We start from the raw sequence: 13,744 nt of genomic DNA, 5'->3' as shown, positions 1-13,744 counted from the left end.
GTGAAAAGTATAGCAAATATATACAAATAATACTAAACTATGTTTTATCCTACCAGGTAAAGCATACTGAGCTATGAGCCTCTCATTCAGAAGCAACCTGGCAACAAATGATAGCTTAATAAACTGGTTTATCTTATAGAAATTTATTACAGCAAAATAATCAATAATCTAAACAAATTTCGATTTAAAGCTTTCGTGACTGCAATGATTCATCTTCTTTGGTTCTTTCGGTAAAGTCACGTAGAATGAGAATAAAAGAATAAATTGATAAAATAAAATAACACAATAATATTCTCACGACGTTTCGGCCACAACACAAGCGGCCTTCATCAGGTGAAGGGAGCGAGACTGTCTGGTAGAACAGCGCTGGAGTGAGAGAGCCACGTTCAGATCACGGCTTTTAAGCTGTGTGAGAGGAACAAAGAGCCTTGACGAAGGAATTAGCATAAAATTTAGCATTGAAAAGGCTGAATGATTAGCTTGTGACTGGTCACAGAAATAGCTATGTTAAAAGTTAAAGCATACACATCCGCAGAGGCACCCATTGTTAAAAGGAATTAGCATAGAATTTAGCATTGAAATAGCTAAATTAAGGCATTAGCTTGTAACTGCTACAGAAATAGTTACGTTGAAGTCAGAGCATACACATTCACCGAGGCACTTAGTACAAATCAAAACAGGAGAATTTAGCATTGAAATAACTAGGCGAATTTAGCATTGAAATAACTGGGTGATTTGCTGGTGACTGGTCACAGAAATGACTACACATCTGAGCTATTCACAGTACTATATAGTGAACCAATAAAAAATAAAATATAAATTACCTTCATGTTATCAATAAACTCTATATTCTCCAATCAGCTAAGCTACCAACCATAAGTCGTTATATATCACAATGCTATATGGCGAAAAAATGGGTGGATTCTTACCCTCAAATTTCCGTACCACGGATAGCTACGGGCCCCGTTCAGACGGACGAGTTCGTCCATGGTCGGAACAGAGGAGGGGGAGAGAGACAGCTGCGAAGCCCTAGTATACTCCATGTTGTAAACCATACCATTAACCGTGGTGTGAGAGGTATTAAGAGGCAATGCTGGCGAAAGAGCTGCGGTCTGAAGGTCATCGTAAAATTACAATTAATTAAGAACAGAAATGATTTAACACATCTTTCCAGTGGTTACTAAGCCTGAATCCATCTTCTCGGTTGAAATTGTCTCTGTGCTTGTATATGTGAATGGCCTCATGAACGAATCTCTCATGGTAGCCAGTTGGTTTGCAAAGAACCTCCGTCTTGGAGAAGTCAATGTCATGTGAGCCCACTGAATTGTAACAGTGATCTGCCACGGCCGATTCAACAGCATTAATTGATGAGAACAAACAGTTCTTGTTGAAACCCTCTGCTGCCAGACCACCAAGATTATATGGCCTTCCAAAGATACACAAAGAAGATACACCCCTTCGTCCCATCGTCTCTACTATCAGCTCCCCCACCTACAAACTGGCACGTTTTCTGGCTGATATACTGCGACCTTTCACTGGAAAAACCACCTCTGCGGTACTAAATTCTACTCACCTGGTATCGACAATCAAAGACATTTCCCTGTCCCCAAACGACCTGCTTGTCAGTTTTGATGTGGTGTCCTTGTTCACCAAAGTCCCGGTACCTGACACCATCGCTATCATTGAAGACCTGGTTCATCAAGGACTGCATACTGATGTACCCCCCCTGGTGAGACATTGCTTAACCAACACATACTTCACCTGGAATGGAACTTTCTACAAACAAACTGAGGGCACCCCAATGGGCTCCCCCCTATCTCCGGTTGTAGCCAACGTATTCATGGAAAAATTTGAAACTGACGCCATCCAGACTGCCACTCTACGCCCGACCTTATGGAAGAGGTACGTTGATGACACCTTTGTCATCTGGCCACATGGCCAGCCTGCTCTAGACCAATTCCGCGACCACATCAATTCCATACACCCAGCCATCAGATTTACCATGGAGGTCGAAAAAGATGGCAAACTACCCTTTCTGGATGTCTTAATTAAAAGGAGACATGATGGTTCAATGAGCCACTCTGTCTACAGGAAAGCTACCCATACAGATGCTTACTTGAAACCGGATTCCCACCACCATCCATCCCAGAAGAACTGCCTCATCAAGACTCTATACCATAGAGCCCAATGCATTTCCGACCAGGAACACATTACCAGTGAACTCAAGCACGTACACCAGGCTCTCAGGGCTAATGGCTACTCCGACTACACAATCCGCAAAGCCATCACTCCAGTCATGAAGAAGGATCCTCTTGTGGAGCCACTCAAAACCATCACCTTACCCTACATTGCAGGGGTCACTAAAAAGATCTCCAAAATCCTGAATAAACACAAGATCCAGGTCCGATTCAACACAGTACACAAAATCCGTGATTTAGTTCCATCTGTAAAAGATGCTCTTCCAGACATACAGTACCCGGGCGTTTACAAACTAAAGTGCCTCTGTGGTAGTAGCTACATTGGAGAAACCAAAAGACATATCTCGGACCGCATCCGCGAACATAAAGCAGACTTGAAACACGGTAAGACGAACTCCTCGGCCGTGGCAGATCACTGTTACAATTCAGTGGGCTCACATGACATTGACTTCTCCAAGACGGAGGTTCTTTGCAAACCAACTGGCTACCATGAGAGATTCGTTCATGAGGCCATTCACATATACAAGCACAGAGACAATTTCAACCGAGAAGATGGATTCAGGCTTAGTAACCACTGGAAAGATGTGTTAAATCATTTCTGTTCTTAATTAATTGTAATTTTACGATGACCTTCAGACCGCAGCTCTTTCGCCAGCATTGCCTCTTAATACCTCTCACACCACGGTTAATGGTATGGTTTACAACATGGAGTATACTAGGGCTTCGCAGCTGTCTCTCTCCCCCTCCTCTGTTCCGACCATGGACGAACTCGTCCGTCTGAACGGGGCCCGTAGCTATCCGTGGTACGGAAATTTGAGGGTAAGAATCCACCCATTTTTTCGCCATAAAGCATTGTGATATATAACGACTTATGGTTGGTAGCTTAGCTGATTGGAGAATATAGAGTTTATTGATAACATGAAGGTAATTTATATTTTAATTTTTATTGGTTCACTATATAGTACTGTGAATAGCTCAGATGTGTAGTCATTTCTGTGACCAGTCACCAGCAAATCACCCAGTTATTTCAATGCTAAATTCGCCTAGTTATTTCAATGCTAAATTCTCCTGTTTTGATTTGTACTAAGTGCCTCGGTGAATGTGTATGCTCTGACTTCAACGTAACTATTTCTGTAGCAGTTACAAGCGAATGCCTTAATTTAGCTATTTCAATGCTAAATTCTATGCTAATTCCTTTTAACAATGGGTGCCTCTGCGGATGTGTATGCTTTAACTTTTAACATAGCTATTTCTGTGACCAGTCACAAGCTAATCATTCAGCCTTTTCAATGCTAAATTTTATGCTAATTCCTTCGTCAAGGCTCTTTGTTCCTCTCACACAGCTTAAAAGCCGTGATCTGAACGTGGCTCTCTCACTCCAGCGCTGTTCTACCAGACAGTCTCGCTCCTTTCACCTGATGAAGGCCGCTTGTGTTGTGGCCGAAACGTCGTGAGAATATTATTGTGTTATTTTATTTTATCAATTTATTCTTTTATTCTCCTTCTACGTGACTTTACCGAAAGAACCAAAGAAAATCTAAACAAATGTTTGTGAAAGTTATCCCATCATATCAGATGTTTATTAATGTCCTTCCTTTTGAGAAACCTAGACCATTATCGCTCACTAGGTGGGTTAGGATTGAAAACTAGCTACAGGCAGTCCCCGGATTATAGGGATGAAACTACAGTAATTAAAGAAAACGGTACGGGAGGCACAACTATTTCCGGCTATGGGATTTTATCTAGATTTGGGGGAAATTGTTGAGTTTCCGACATACGGAAAATTCAGGTTGCGGATCTTCCTCGGGAACCTAATGCTTCCGTAACCCGGGGATTGCCTGTAAGGAGGGAGCATCTGATATCAGTCTAAATCTCTAAGTCTCCAATGTGTCTGCTAAGGTGCGCGTGTGTGTGTATGCAGTGTGTCTCCGGCTCGTCTTCTTTCTTCCTTGAGTGTCCTTTGTGTAGTCCGAGCACTTCGGAGCTCTCTGTGTGTTCTTGATGCCACCCAGTTTGAAGACTGAGAGTCCTCGATGTCCACTGGGATGGCATTCTACTCTGGTGACCTACACATAGCACACATCATCACCATCACAATTATTCCACTGGCCAACAGGACACCACAGAAAACTGCCTGTCATTGAAACTACCTAGAGAAATGAATTGCACCGAAAATGGCTGATAACTCACGTGGTAACCACCTTCAAAATATAATTGTGGGCCGAGTAAGAGTGCGTACAACACTGTCAGACAACACTGTTTGACTTAGGGTAAATTCTCCAGTTTGAGGTTTTATGGTTTGTGAAAATACATCATGAGTACAACTTACCGCATATAGAAGAGGATGTAGGCCTGGTCTTGAAGCACTTCTGACTTGGCGACTGGCTCCACGTCAGCATCGTCCATTCTGAACCAGCTGCCATTGCTGACCTGAAGGAAAAAATACATGTACACTTAATTACGATCATTACCCAATTGCACCTGACTCATTTAAAAGCCAGCCATAGTGACAGATCATGAAAGTGGAATATTATATGGAAGTTAACACGTGTACTCATATGCTTCGTGTGTGTGTGTGTATGTATTATCATAGAGGGAAACAGTAGCGTAGCGGTTAGCACATTGCACTACGAACCCGGCAACCAGAGGTCAATTCCCGCTTACGACGTAACACCAGTGACGATTATCTCAACTGGTCGTGGGCCTCGTTCCCTCGGTCCACTCAGCCTCAAATGAACACATGGTGCAATATGTAAAAATTACCACTCAGGGGACAAAGGCGGCCGGGTGTAGTGCTGGCCACCCACCCCCGCGTGTGTCATTCTGGCTTTGACAGGTGCTCATGAACAGCACTTGCCCCAACAGTCGGGTAAGGCTATATGGGGGATATTTGTTTTTTTGTTTATCATGCAGAACATCACCTTGTTGTACGAGTAGTAGTGGCCGCTATTGGTGGTGGTCCCGTGGTGCACAATCACCGAGTAGAGTGAATAAAGTTGCGACTCTTGCACAACCTGACTAGACATGAACGGCCGTATGTCGAGTTTTTCAGGGAAGAGGAACTCCTACAAGGGATGAGGGAGGAGACAGTGATGGGCCAAGCATTAAAAGAGAGGAAAATAGGGAGCTGGCTAAGCAGGGGCAGAAGAAGGGAGCAAATTAACGTATTGGCGGTACACTGGTGCACCGTATATATAAAAAACTAAAATCACATTTTTCACGGTGATATATTTTCCAGCTATTCCCAACCCATTTCAGGAAATTTTGTGGGGCTGCGTCAAAATAATTTATCGTGATCTCAAAGCAGTCGGAAGATGAGTGTCGGTTCACATTTTGATGTTCTACTGTTTTATGAGGACCGGTGTGTCATGCTGCACCGGTGTACCGCCAATACGTCCAAATGACAAAAAACGTTGAATACAAAATATATCTGAATATCAGTTTGCATTCTGTGCAGGAAGTAAAATTCACCCTGTCGATTTTGTGCCCAAACTCATCGTATCGCTTAATGGTGACGATAAGCACATTGGGCACCACGTGCAGGCTCACTCTCTTTGTTGATTTCCCCACGCGTGAGCACCTGTTCGCCAGACAATAGCAACGTTAGTTTACGGACGAGGTGCGTGTTTCATCACACACTGTATAAATGGGGATATACACGAACGTTTAAAGGTGCACGATGGAAGATTGCATACTCACATTCCACATCTGTATTCTGAAAGATTCTCGGTCTTTGTGAATTCATAAAAAGCCTTCACCAGATCCAGGGATTTCTGTCAAAAGCCAAGAAAGCACAATCATGGAAAATTATTACTTTGAATAGAAATTCAGAAAATAATGAGCTAAGTGGCTCTCTGCAGTCAACTGGTTGTGGTACATAAATATAATGAATGACAAAAAAATCGACATCAGGCTGCAGCCTTCCCAATTCTTACGTTGATATTAAGAGAGATGTCAAGGCAAGAGTCCAACGTGTCTGAGATGCTGAAGCACTGCGTGCACTCAACTGTGAAAACACATAATATGAAAACATACAATATTACTGCTGCACATTGCATAATCATCAAAAGTATTCACACGTTAACTGCCTAATATCATGAAAATGTTCAAATACCACCAACCCAGATGCGACTATAATTGTTATTTAAAAACATATTTGGTGAAAGCAGCAATGGCTACTAAATACATTTATTGTTGATACTGTGTTGGCAGTGGTGCCCTAACATAAATCACAGGTACTCAACACATTCGTCAATAGCACTGCCGTACAAGGAAAAATATGCAATTGGTGACATTTTAAGGAGTGATCTTTATTCATAGCACAGAAGCCAGAAACATAGGGTGGGCTACGAGTTGGATACTGCACTGTACACCACGTGGCCTGATGAGAAATTACATTTGGCGTACAGAAACCTTTGATAAACTCTGAATCCCTGCAGTCACGAAAGCTTTAAATCAAAAGATGTTCGTATAGTTGATGCAACCCCTTTTAACCTAGAGAACTCCACAGGAATGGGAGTAGAGTGAATGATATAACTTGTAAACAATGAAAGAGAAACGGGAAAGGGAATGCATATTTTGTGCATGTGTGCTTATGTCCTTGTGTACGTGTTTTTTTTTTACATCTACAGAGAATATAAGGTTGCATGCGAGAGCTTGCATAGCCCAGTATGGATTGTGAAATTGGGTGAAATCACTACTTAAAGGGTGAATGTTTCCAGAAGGGGCACAGGTACCTACCTCTCGATTTCAGGTACCCCCTGAAGATCTGGTGGATCAATGTTGGGGTCTCCATGTCAATATTCAGCCTGGAAAAACACGCAATGAAACACACAGACAGCTACTCCAGAGGCAATGTCTTTACGAGATGAACACTCGGGAGAGTTACATGTTTTTCCCTACTAGTATTAACTCGCTGAAGTGGCAATGTCTTAACTACCTCGCCAGCTATACAGGTCATGGGTTTGATCCCAATGCTGACGCCTGTAAATTTGCAGTTTGCATTCTCTCCCTGTGGTTGCGTGTATTTTTTTTTTATACGAGCCCACCGATTTTTCCCTCCATATTTAGAAACATGCATTTAGTGTATTTGTTAAATAATAATTAAAATAAAGTGAATACAAATATGAATAATAAAATATACAATTAAAAAAACAAAAAACCCACTAATGTAGACTGGTTCTTAATCAGAGTGAGCGTACTGCCAGTCTATAATGTAGACTGTAGCCTGGTTTTTAAGCTTGGTGAGCGTATTGGCAGTCAATAATGTAGACTGTAGCCTGGTTATCCTGAGAACATATTTTTTTCTGAACAATCCAGGCATCCATGTGCTGGTATTGTGCAACTATTTATGGAGTTTGCTGGGGCATGCAGTACTTACTGGCTTTGGTTGAAGAGGCAGGATTGGTGCAGCGTATCTATCACGTAACTCAGAAAGACATGCGCATCTTCCTGCCTGCCAAAACACAGGTCCTCGCCGATGTCTGTGTGGAAATGGACAGAGGTCACAGATGATGTGGTCACACAGTTGCTGGCACAGTATATAGCTTATGAAGTCCCTCATCAACTAAATTGGAAGATTTGTGGGTTAATCACAGAACTGGGTATGGCTGGCAGTGTTTAGAACGAGCATCAAGAGAGTAATGCAGGACCGGAAGAACATCCGATGCATTGGAGTTGTAAAATCAGTGCTGACCAAAACGAGTAATTTTCTGTTCGATATTGTATACAAAAACTGATTCAAACTGCCCTTTCAGGAGATCTTGAGATGACCGATGTTTCAACGTCAAAGACACTTGGGAATTGTGCTGGAACTTACTTTTGAAATTGAGAACTATGTCGATGGGATCGATGGCCATGCCCCGATTCATGAAGGTGTTGAAGACGTGTTTCTCCAACAGACACATCATGCAAAACTCAGTCTGTTTGCCTGTGAAGAGGGGCAGGGGTGACACACAGTGAAAATACAAACCAATCGCACAAATTGCCCAGCCGCGCACAGCCAGGTAATCTACACAACACTCGATTGTAGCTCGTCTCGAATGCAAAATATCTTGGGAGAACTCACAGGTCCATGAGTGATCGCTGTAAAGCAAAAAGTTTGCCAGCGGCGCCGTGTACGTGAGGCCCTGCAGGCTGGCATTCACGAAACACGTATTCCCGAGGTTGTTGAGCCCAGCACCCTCATGTAGATCCTCCTGCCACTTGAGAACTAAGTTGTCTGTCGCAGGTGTTGTGAATTCTAAAGATGGAATGCTGTCCTCATCTGCACACATGACATGATGGAAACACATCATTAACGTTCACAGCACTTTTATTATAACTCACAGCACTACTGAAGGGAATGGTTTACAAATTGGGTGTCTTAGCCTGTACCCGTGCTGGCATTTTTTGTGGTGCTGTTAGGTAGACACAATCCTCTTCACCAGCTGGCGAGATGCAAATGTATTAAATGTTTTTGAAGTGTTCAGCACTAGTAATCAGAATTGCCTGAAGAGCATCTTCAGCCTGTAAGTTTTACATCGACAGCAATGGCTAGACAACCACAGCAGCGTGACGAGATATCAAAGTGTACGTATGTGTGCACGTTGAACTTCTTTCACACCGTGCGTCGCCATCCATACTAATCGGAGGGACAGGGTCACGCCAGCAAACACTTACCTCCCGCATTAGGTTTGTGCAGCCCAGTCGTGCTGGACTCGGTCACGAAAGACACGGCGGATGGAACGGTGCTGTGTTGGATCTCCAGCCCCTTGTCATCTGCTGCTGACACCGCCGGGGGTGATGTGGATGCCTCATCCTTGACGACGATGCTGGAGATGGTGTCCGCTTCTGCCTGTTGAATACTCTTGGCCTCCTGCTACGGCAGCAGTAAAAGCAGCCTTAAGTCACAGACACGCATCGCCACTACACTGCAGCATTGCTCAAACTGCTAAGTGCGGATTCTTATTTCGAACAACATGGCAAGCCAATCTAATAATGGAGACTCTGCTTTTAGATACCAGGATCTATCTTTGTTTCCAAAGAAGTTGGACAAAAACATACTCTGTCTAAATTCTCCTTAGTGATATTCTGAAGACGTTACGTTAAAAAGATGCATGTGATATCACTTGAGCGCAAATACAGACCCATATGGACACACATTCCCATACGGGTATACATCCCTTCATACGCCCTCCCCATTCTTGCAGTGCGTGAAATTGGAAATCATGCATATTTTAAATACTCAAATGGCTTAATGTGCTATTCATGCAACGGTTAGCAATCTGGTGTTATCGTACGGAATTTGGTGCCACAATTTCCTGGCATGTCAGTAGAAATACATCCTTCCCACCTTTATTCACCCAGCAGTATAAATAGGGACACCACAGGTAGTCGATGGACAAGCCATGTGTGTTGTGGGGTCAGGTGTGGGTGCTCCCACATTTTCCAAGATGTTTGGTGGGTGTAGAAGGTGAGTTTCCTCTCGTGCAAACCCAACCGCGAGCAATCGTATGATCAAACAATTTCAAGGCTGCACCTTTACGTGTGGACTGGTCTTCTTTGTAAGTTTTGCAACGTAAACTTTAATTTTTTACCTTAATTTTATCAATACTGATCTATACTACAGGTTTTCTTCTTGTTAGATCGTGTAAATATATACATGTTTCGTTAAACCGGCCACAATCCGACACAGCCAATTTGTAAGGTTTACCACTTAAACAGATCGTGCCAATTCGTTACGAGTACAGCACACCGGTGTGTTGGAGAGCCAAGCCACAACATTTACAATCCGAGTACGACGTTTCGCCGGTAATCTAACCCAAAAGAAAAAAAGAAAGGACAAAACGGTATTATGGATGATTTTGGTCACGAAAGCATACGTGATAATTGAATTTTGCCTAATCACCTACTGTGATTTATCCTCCCTCTTTGCTGCTCCTACAGCCTCCCTTACCTTAGTCAGATGATCTGCATTGCTTTCATCAGATGATGTCTCCTCATCGTCCTTCCCCGCACCTCCGAGCAGCACGTTTGCCTAGGTACGGTGCGAAAGAAGTTCAACATGCATCACGACTTTAAACTGGTGTTGCAGCTTTCAAAAGACTCGAAAGGGGGCTGCCGTTTTTTTCCTCACTTTCTGACTCAAACTGTTGTTGAAGCTTTCAACAACGTGAGCCTGAAATTTTGATTTAAAGCTATCGTGACTGCAGTAACGATAAACTGCCAAATCGTTGCGCGTGGCGCCAACGGGTTTTTAAAGAAATAAATAAATGGATAAAATTCCCCGTTTTTAAATAAATTCATGCAAACCAACACACCTGAAGACGACCGTTTGTGTTATGGTCGAAACGTGATAATTTTTATTGCTTTATATATTTTATTATTTTGTTGTTTCCCTTCAACGTGACTTTACCGAAAGAACTAAGACCGTGAGCCTGCTTTATGTCGGCTTTAGCGTCATACTCTGTGGGAAGATTATCACTTGGCTCAGCGTAGTTTTTAGGTAGTTAGTACGACTTTTAAATTAATGTAGTGCTTCAGGCGTACCCTGTCCATATATATAGGTAAACCAAATGAACCTCTGAATTGATATTTTTCGTTCTCCAAATAACAAAGAAATTGTTATTGAATGTTTCTAGTTATTAGCAGACTCTGTTAGATGTACCCAGTCACCCGCTGTGATTTATCCTCCCTCTTTGTTGCTCCTACAGCCTCCCTTACCTTAGTCAGATGATCTGCATTGCTTTCATCAGATGATGATGTCTCCTCACCGTCCTTCCCCGCATCTCCGATCAGCACGTTTGCCTAGGTACGGTGCGAAAGATGTTCAACATGCATCACGACTTTCAACTGGTGTTGCAGCTTTCAAAAGACTCGAAAGAGGACTGCATCTTTTTTAATCTGATTCAACGAATCTGACTTCTGTCCATCAGATGATGATGATGTCTCCTCACTTTCAGTCTCAAACTGTTGTTGAGGCTTTCAACAACGTGAGCCTGCTTTATGTCGGCTTTAGCGTCACACTCTGTTGTAGTGCTTCAGGCGTACCCTGTCCATATATAGGTAAACCAAATGAACCTCTTAACTGCAATGTTTCGTTCTCCAAATAAAAACGAATTATTGAATGTTTCTAGTTATTAGCACAGACTCTGTTAGATGTGCCCAGTCACCCGCTGTGAGTCATCTCCCTCTCTGCAGCAGATCTTACTGCCCTTACCTTAGTCAGATCATTTTCCTTGTGTCCAACGATTGATGCCTCCTGACTCGTTGACGTTAAACTGGTGTTGCAGCTCTGAAAAACGCTCTCACTGGAACGGCTGCTCACCAGACTCGAAAGAGGGCTGCCCTTGCGAACCGTAGCAGGACTGCCCAGCGAGGTCCCAGCATAGGTGTCCTCATCATCAGAACTGCTTCGGCAACAGCAGCATAGCTTTTTGAAAAACTTTCTGAATAATTTCTTTACACCTTTCTTCATGGTGGCCATGCCACCAATGTGCCAGAGCACCGAAACTTTCCAAAATTTTTTATCACGAGAACGCCAGAGGGCAAGTGAAGACACCTCTGCTTCCCAAGAAATCCGAAGAGCCTGTAGGATGTGACGTCACACGCCGGACTGCAGTGACGTTACAATACGACACCTTATGAGGAGTGTCACTTGACGTCACGCGCCGGACTGCAGTGACGTTTCAATAAGACACCTTATGACAAGTGTCACATGACGTCACAGACTCCCGACTACACCGACGCCACACAACTGCATTTTTAATCTTAGTTCTTTCGGTAAAGTCACGTAGAAGGGAAACAATAAAATAATAAAAACATAAAACAATAAAATTCTCACGACGTTTCCACTGCAACACAAGCAATCATCATCAGGTGTGAAAACCACAACAAGAAAATTTGATGATGATTGCTTGTGTTGCAGTCGAAACGTCGTGAGAATTTTATTGTTTTATATATATTTATTATTTTATTAATTTATTGTTTCCCTTCTACGTGACTTTACCGAAAGAACCAAGAATATGAATCCCTGCAGCCACGAAAGCTTTAAATCAAAATTTAACTGCATTTTCTTGTTGTGCTTTTCACACCTAATGTTGATTACTTGTGTTGCAGTCGAAACGTCGTGAGAATTTTATTGCTATATATTTTTATTATTTTATTGTTTCCCTTCTACGTGACTTTACCGAAAGAACCAAGAATATGAATCCCTGCATAGTCACGAAAGCTTTAAATCAAAATTTAACTGCATTTGTTGCTCAAATAGCTTTCCTTGGTGCTAATTAACAGAGCTATTGCTTGCCTGCATTAGAAGCGTAACATCACACACAGCCCACTGTATGCGTTAGGTTTCACTTAGCATTAAACACCAGAATCCACTCTAGCAAGAATTCCATCCTGGCATGGAGGACACCTTGCGGTACATTACAGGTTTCCCAAAATTCCACTTTTATTAATTTGCTCCCAAATCAAATTGTTCTGCACTTGTGACATGCTAAGCAACTAACGCTGTCTGATTGGCAACACACCTGCTCAAGCTCTGGGATAACAGGTGTGTGTTGGGCATCAGTGCTTGTCAACTTTGCTCTAATTAGTGTATTTTCTAATATTCAATAACGTATTTAATTACTCATTGAGGTTTAATGAGCTCACCTGTCTCGATTTTTGTCCAATTGTTGCAGATACGAGTCACAACACTTGATTCATGTGCAGTGATATCAATGTGAATTAAAGTGCTCTGTTACCAATAAAGTACAATTTTGACTGGAGAAGATCAATGGGTGGGGTTTGGGAATCTGAGACGGTACAATCACGAATGTTAATCAAATCTACATATATGAGGGCTTGGCCTGCTTCACGTCGGCTTCAGTCGCACAATGTAATTTTTTCAAGTATTCAGCACGGGGTTTAAATTAATGCAGCGCTTCAGGTTGACCCTGCTGAAATGTAGCTGTTGTATATGTGGGTGTGTGAAAATTGATGACAAATAATTAAAATTAAATGAAATTCGAAATTTGCATAATTAATCCAAAATTATGTTAATTCGTGTAATTATGCGTATAACTATGCTAATTAGAGAGGTGATCGTATTAATTTATACGAGTGGTTGTGTTAATGATAGCCTTCATGATAATCAGGTCCCCGCCTCGTTGACGAGGTGGGGTTATCAATCAGGATAACGCAATCAATCGTGTGCAGTTACCCTAGTGTCAATTCGGCCTCGTTGTCTAACTTCGTATTATTGATCAGCATAATACAATGATTCTCGCTTTAACACTCCCCGAGTGTTCATATTTTAGGTCCCATGTTCACATCGTTTGCTTTAGTTTAATGAGTGTGGATTGGTGTGTTTATAGTTTAGGTTCCCGAGTTCATATCTCGTCGCAGGATACAGATCTTATGCAAAAACTTCAGGAAAGAATCACACGACCACTTCTGTATTAATCAATTTATTTTCTAATTAAACCTTAACTATAATATGTATGTGACTCTCAATCTCGGAACTTCAACACGGTATCCACACGGTATCAAGACAGTATCATCAACGACTGTACGATTTCACT

The 13,744-nt window shown here is 42.3% G+C and overlaps 1 protein-coding gene and 1 long non-coding RNA gene across 2 annotated transcripts; both read right to left on the bottom strand.

The window, feature by feature from the left end:
- Positions 1–4,251: 4,251 nt before the first annotated feature.
- Positions 4,252–9,408, bottom strand: LOC142929685 (ubiquitin carboxyl-terminal hydrolase 36-like). Its single transcript, XM_076071388.1, has 12 exons — positions 9,370–9,408; positions 8,859–9,057; positions 8,266–8,463; positions 8,017–8,127; positions 7,579–7,681; positions 6,939–7,006; positions 6,134–6,204; positions 5,898–5,971; positions 5,670–5,778; positions 5,120–5,263; positions 4,528–4,628; positions 4,252–4,264 (listed from the first exon to the last, which is right to left on the bottom strand). Exons 1-12 carry the CDS (start codon positions 9,406–9,408, stop codon positions 4,252–4,254), a joined length of 1,230 nt encoding a protein of 409 aa, XP_075927503.1.
- Positions 9,409–10,106: 698 nt separating this feature from the next.
- On the bottom strand, positions 10,107–11,737 carry LOC142929738 (uncharacterized). Its single transcript, XR_012945886.1, has 3 exons — positions 11,398–11,737; positions 10,902–10,985; positions 10,107–10,215 (listed from the first exon to the last, which is right to left on the bottom strand). It is a non-coding gene; the product is annotated as an uncharacterized LOC142929738 (long non-coding RNA).
- Between the last annotated feature and the right edge of the window lie 2,007 nt (positions 11,738–13,744).

The sequence above is a fragment of the Petromyzon marinus genome, chromosome 33, assembly GCF_048934315.1.
Source record: "Petromyzon marinus isolate PM22_M1 ecotype Great Lakes invasive population chromosome 33, UKy_Petmar_22M1.pri1.0, whole genome shotgun sequence".
NCBI classification, from domain to species: domain Eukaryota; kingdom Metazoa; phylum Chordata; class Hyperoartia; order Petromyzontiformes; family Petromyzontidae; genus Petromyzon; species Petromyzon marinus.
Note: the sequence above shows the minus strand (reverse complement) of the source record. Positions and strands in the feature narration are given on the sequence as shown.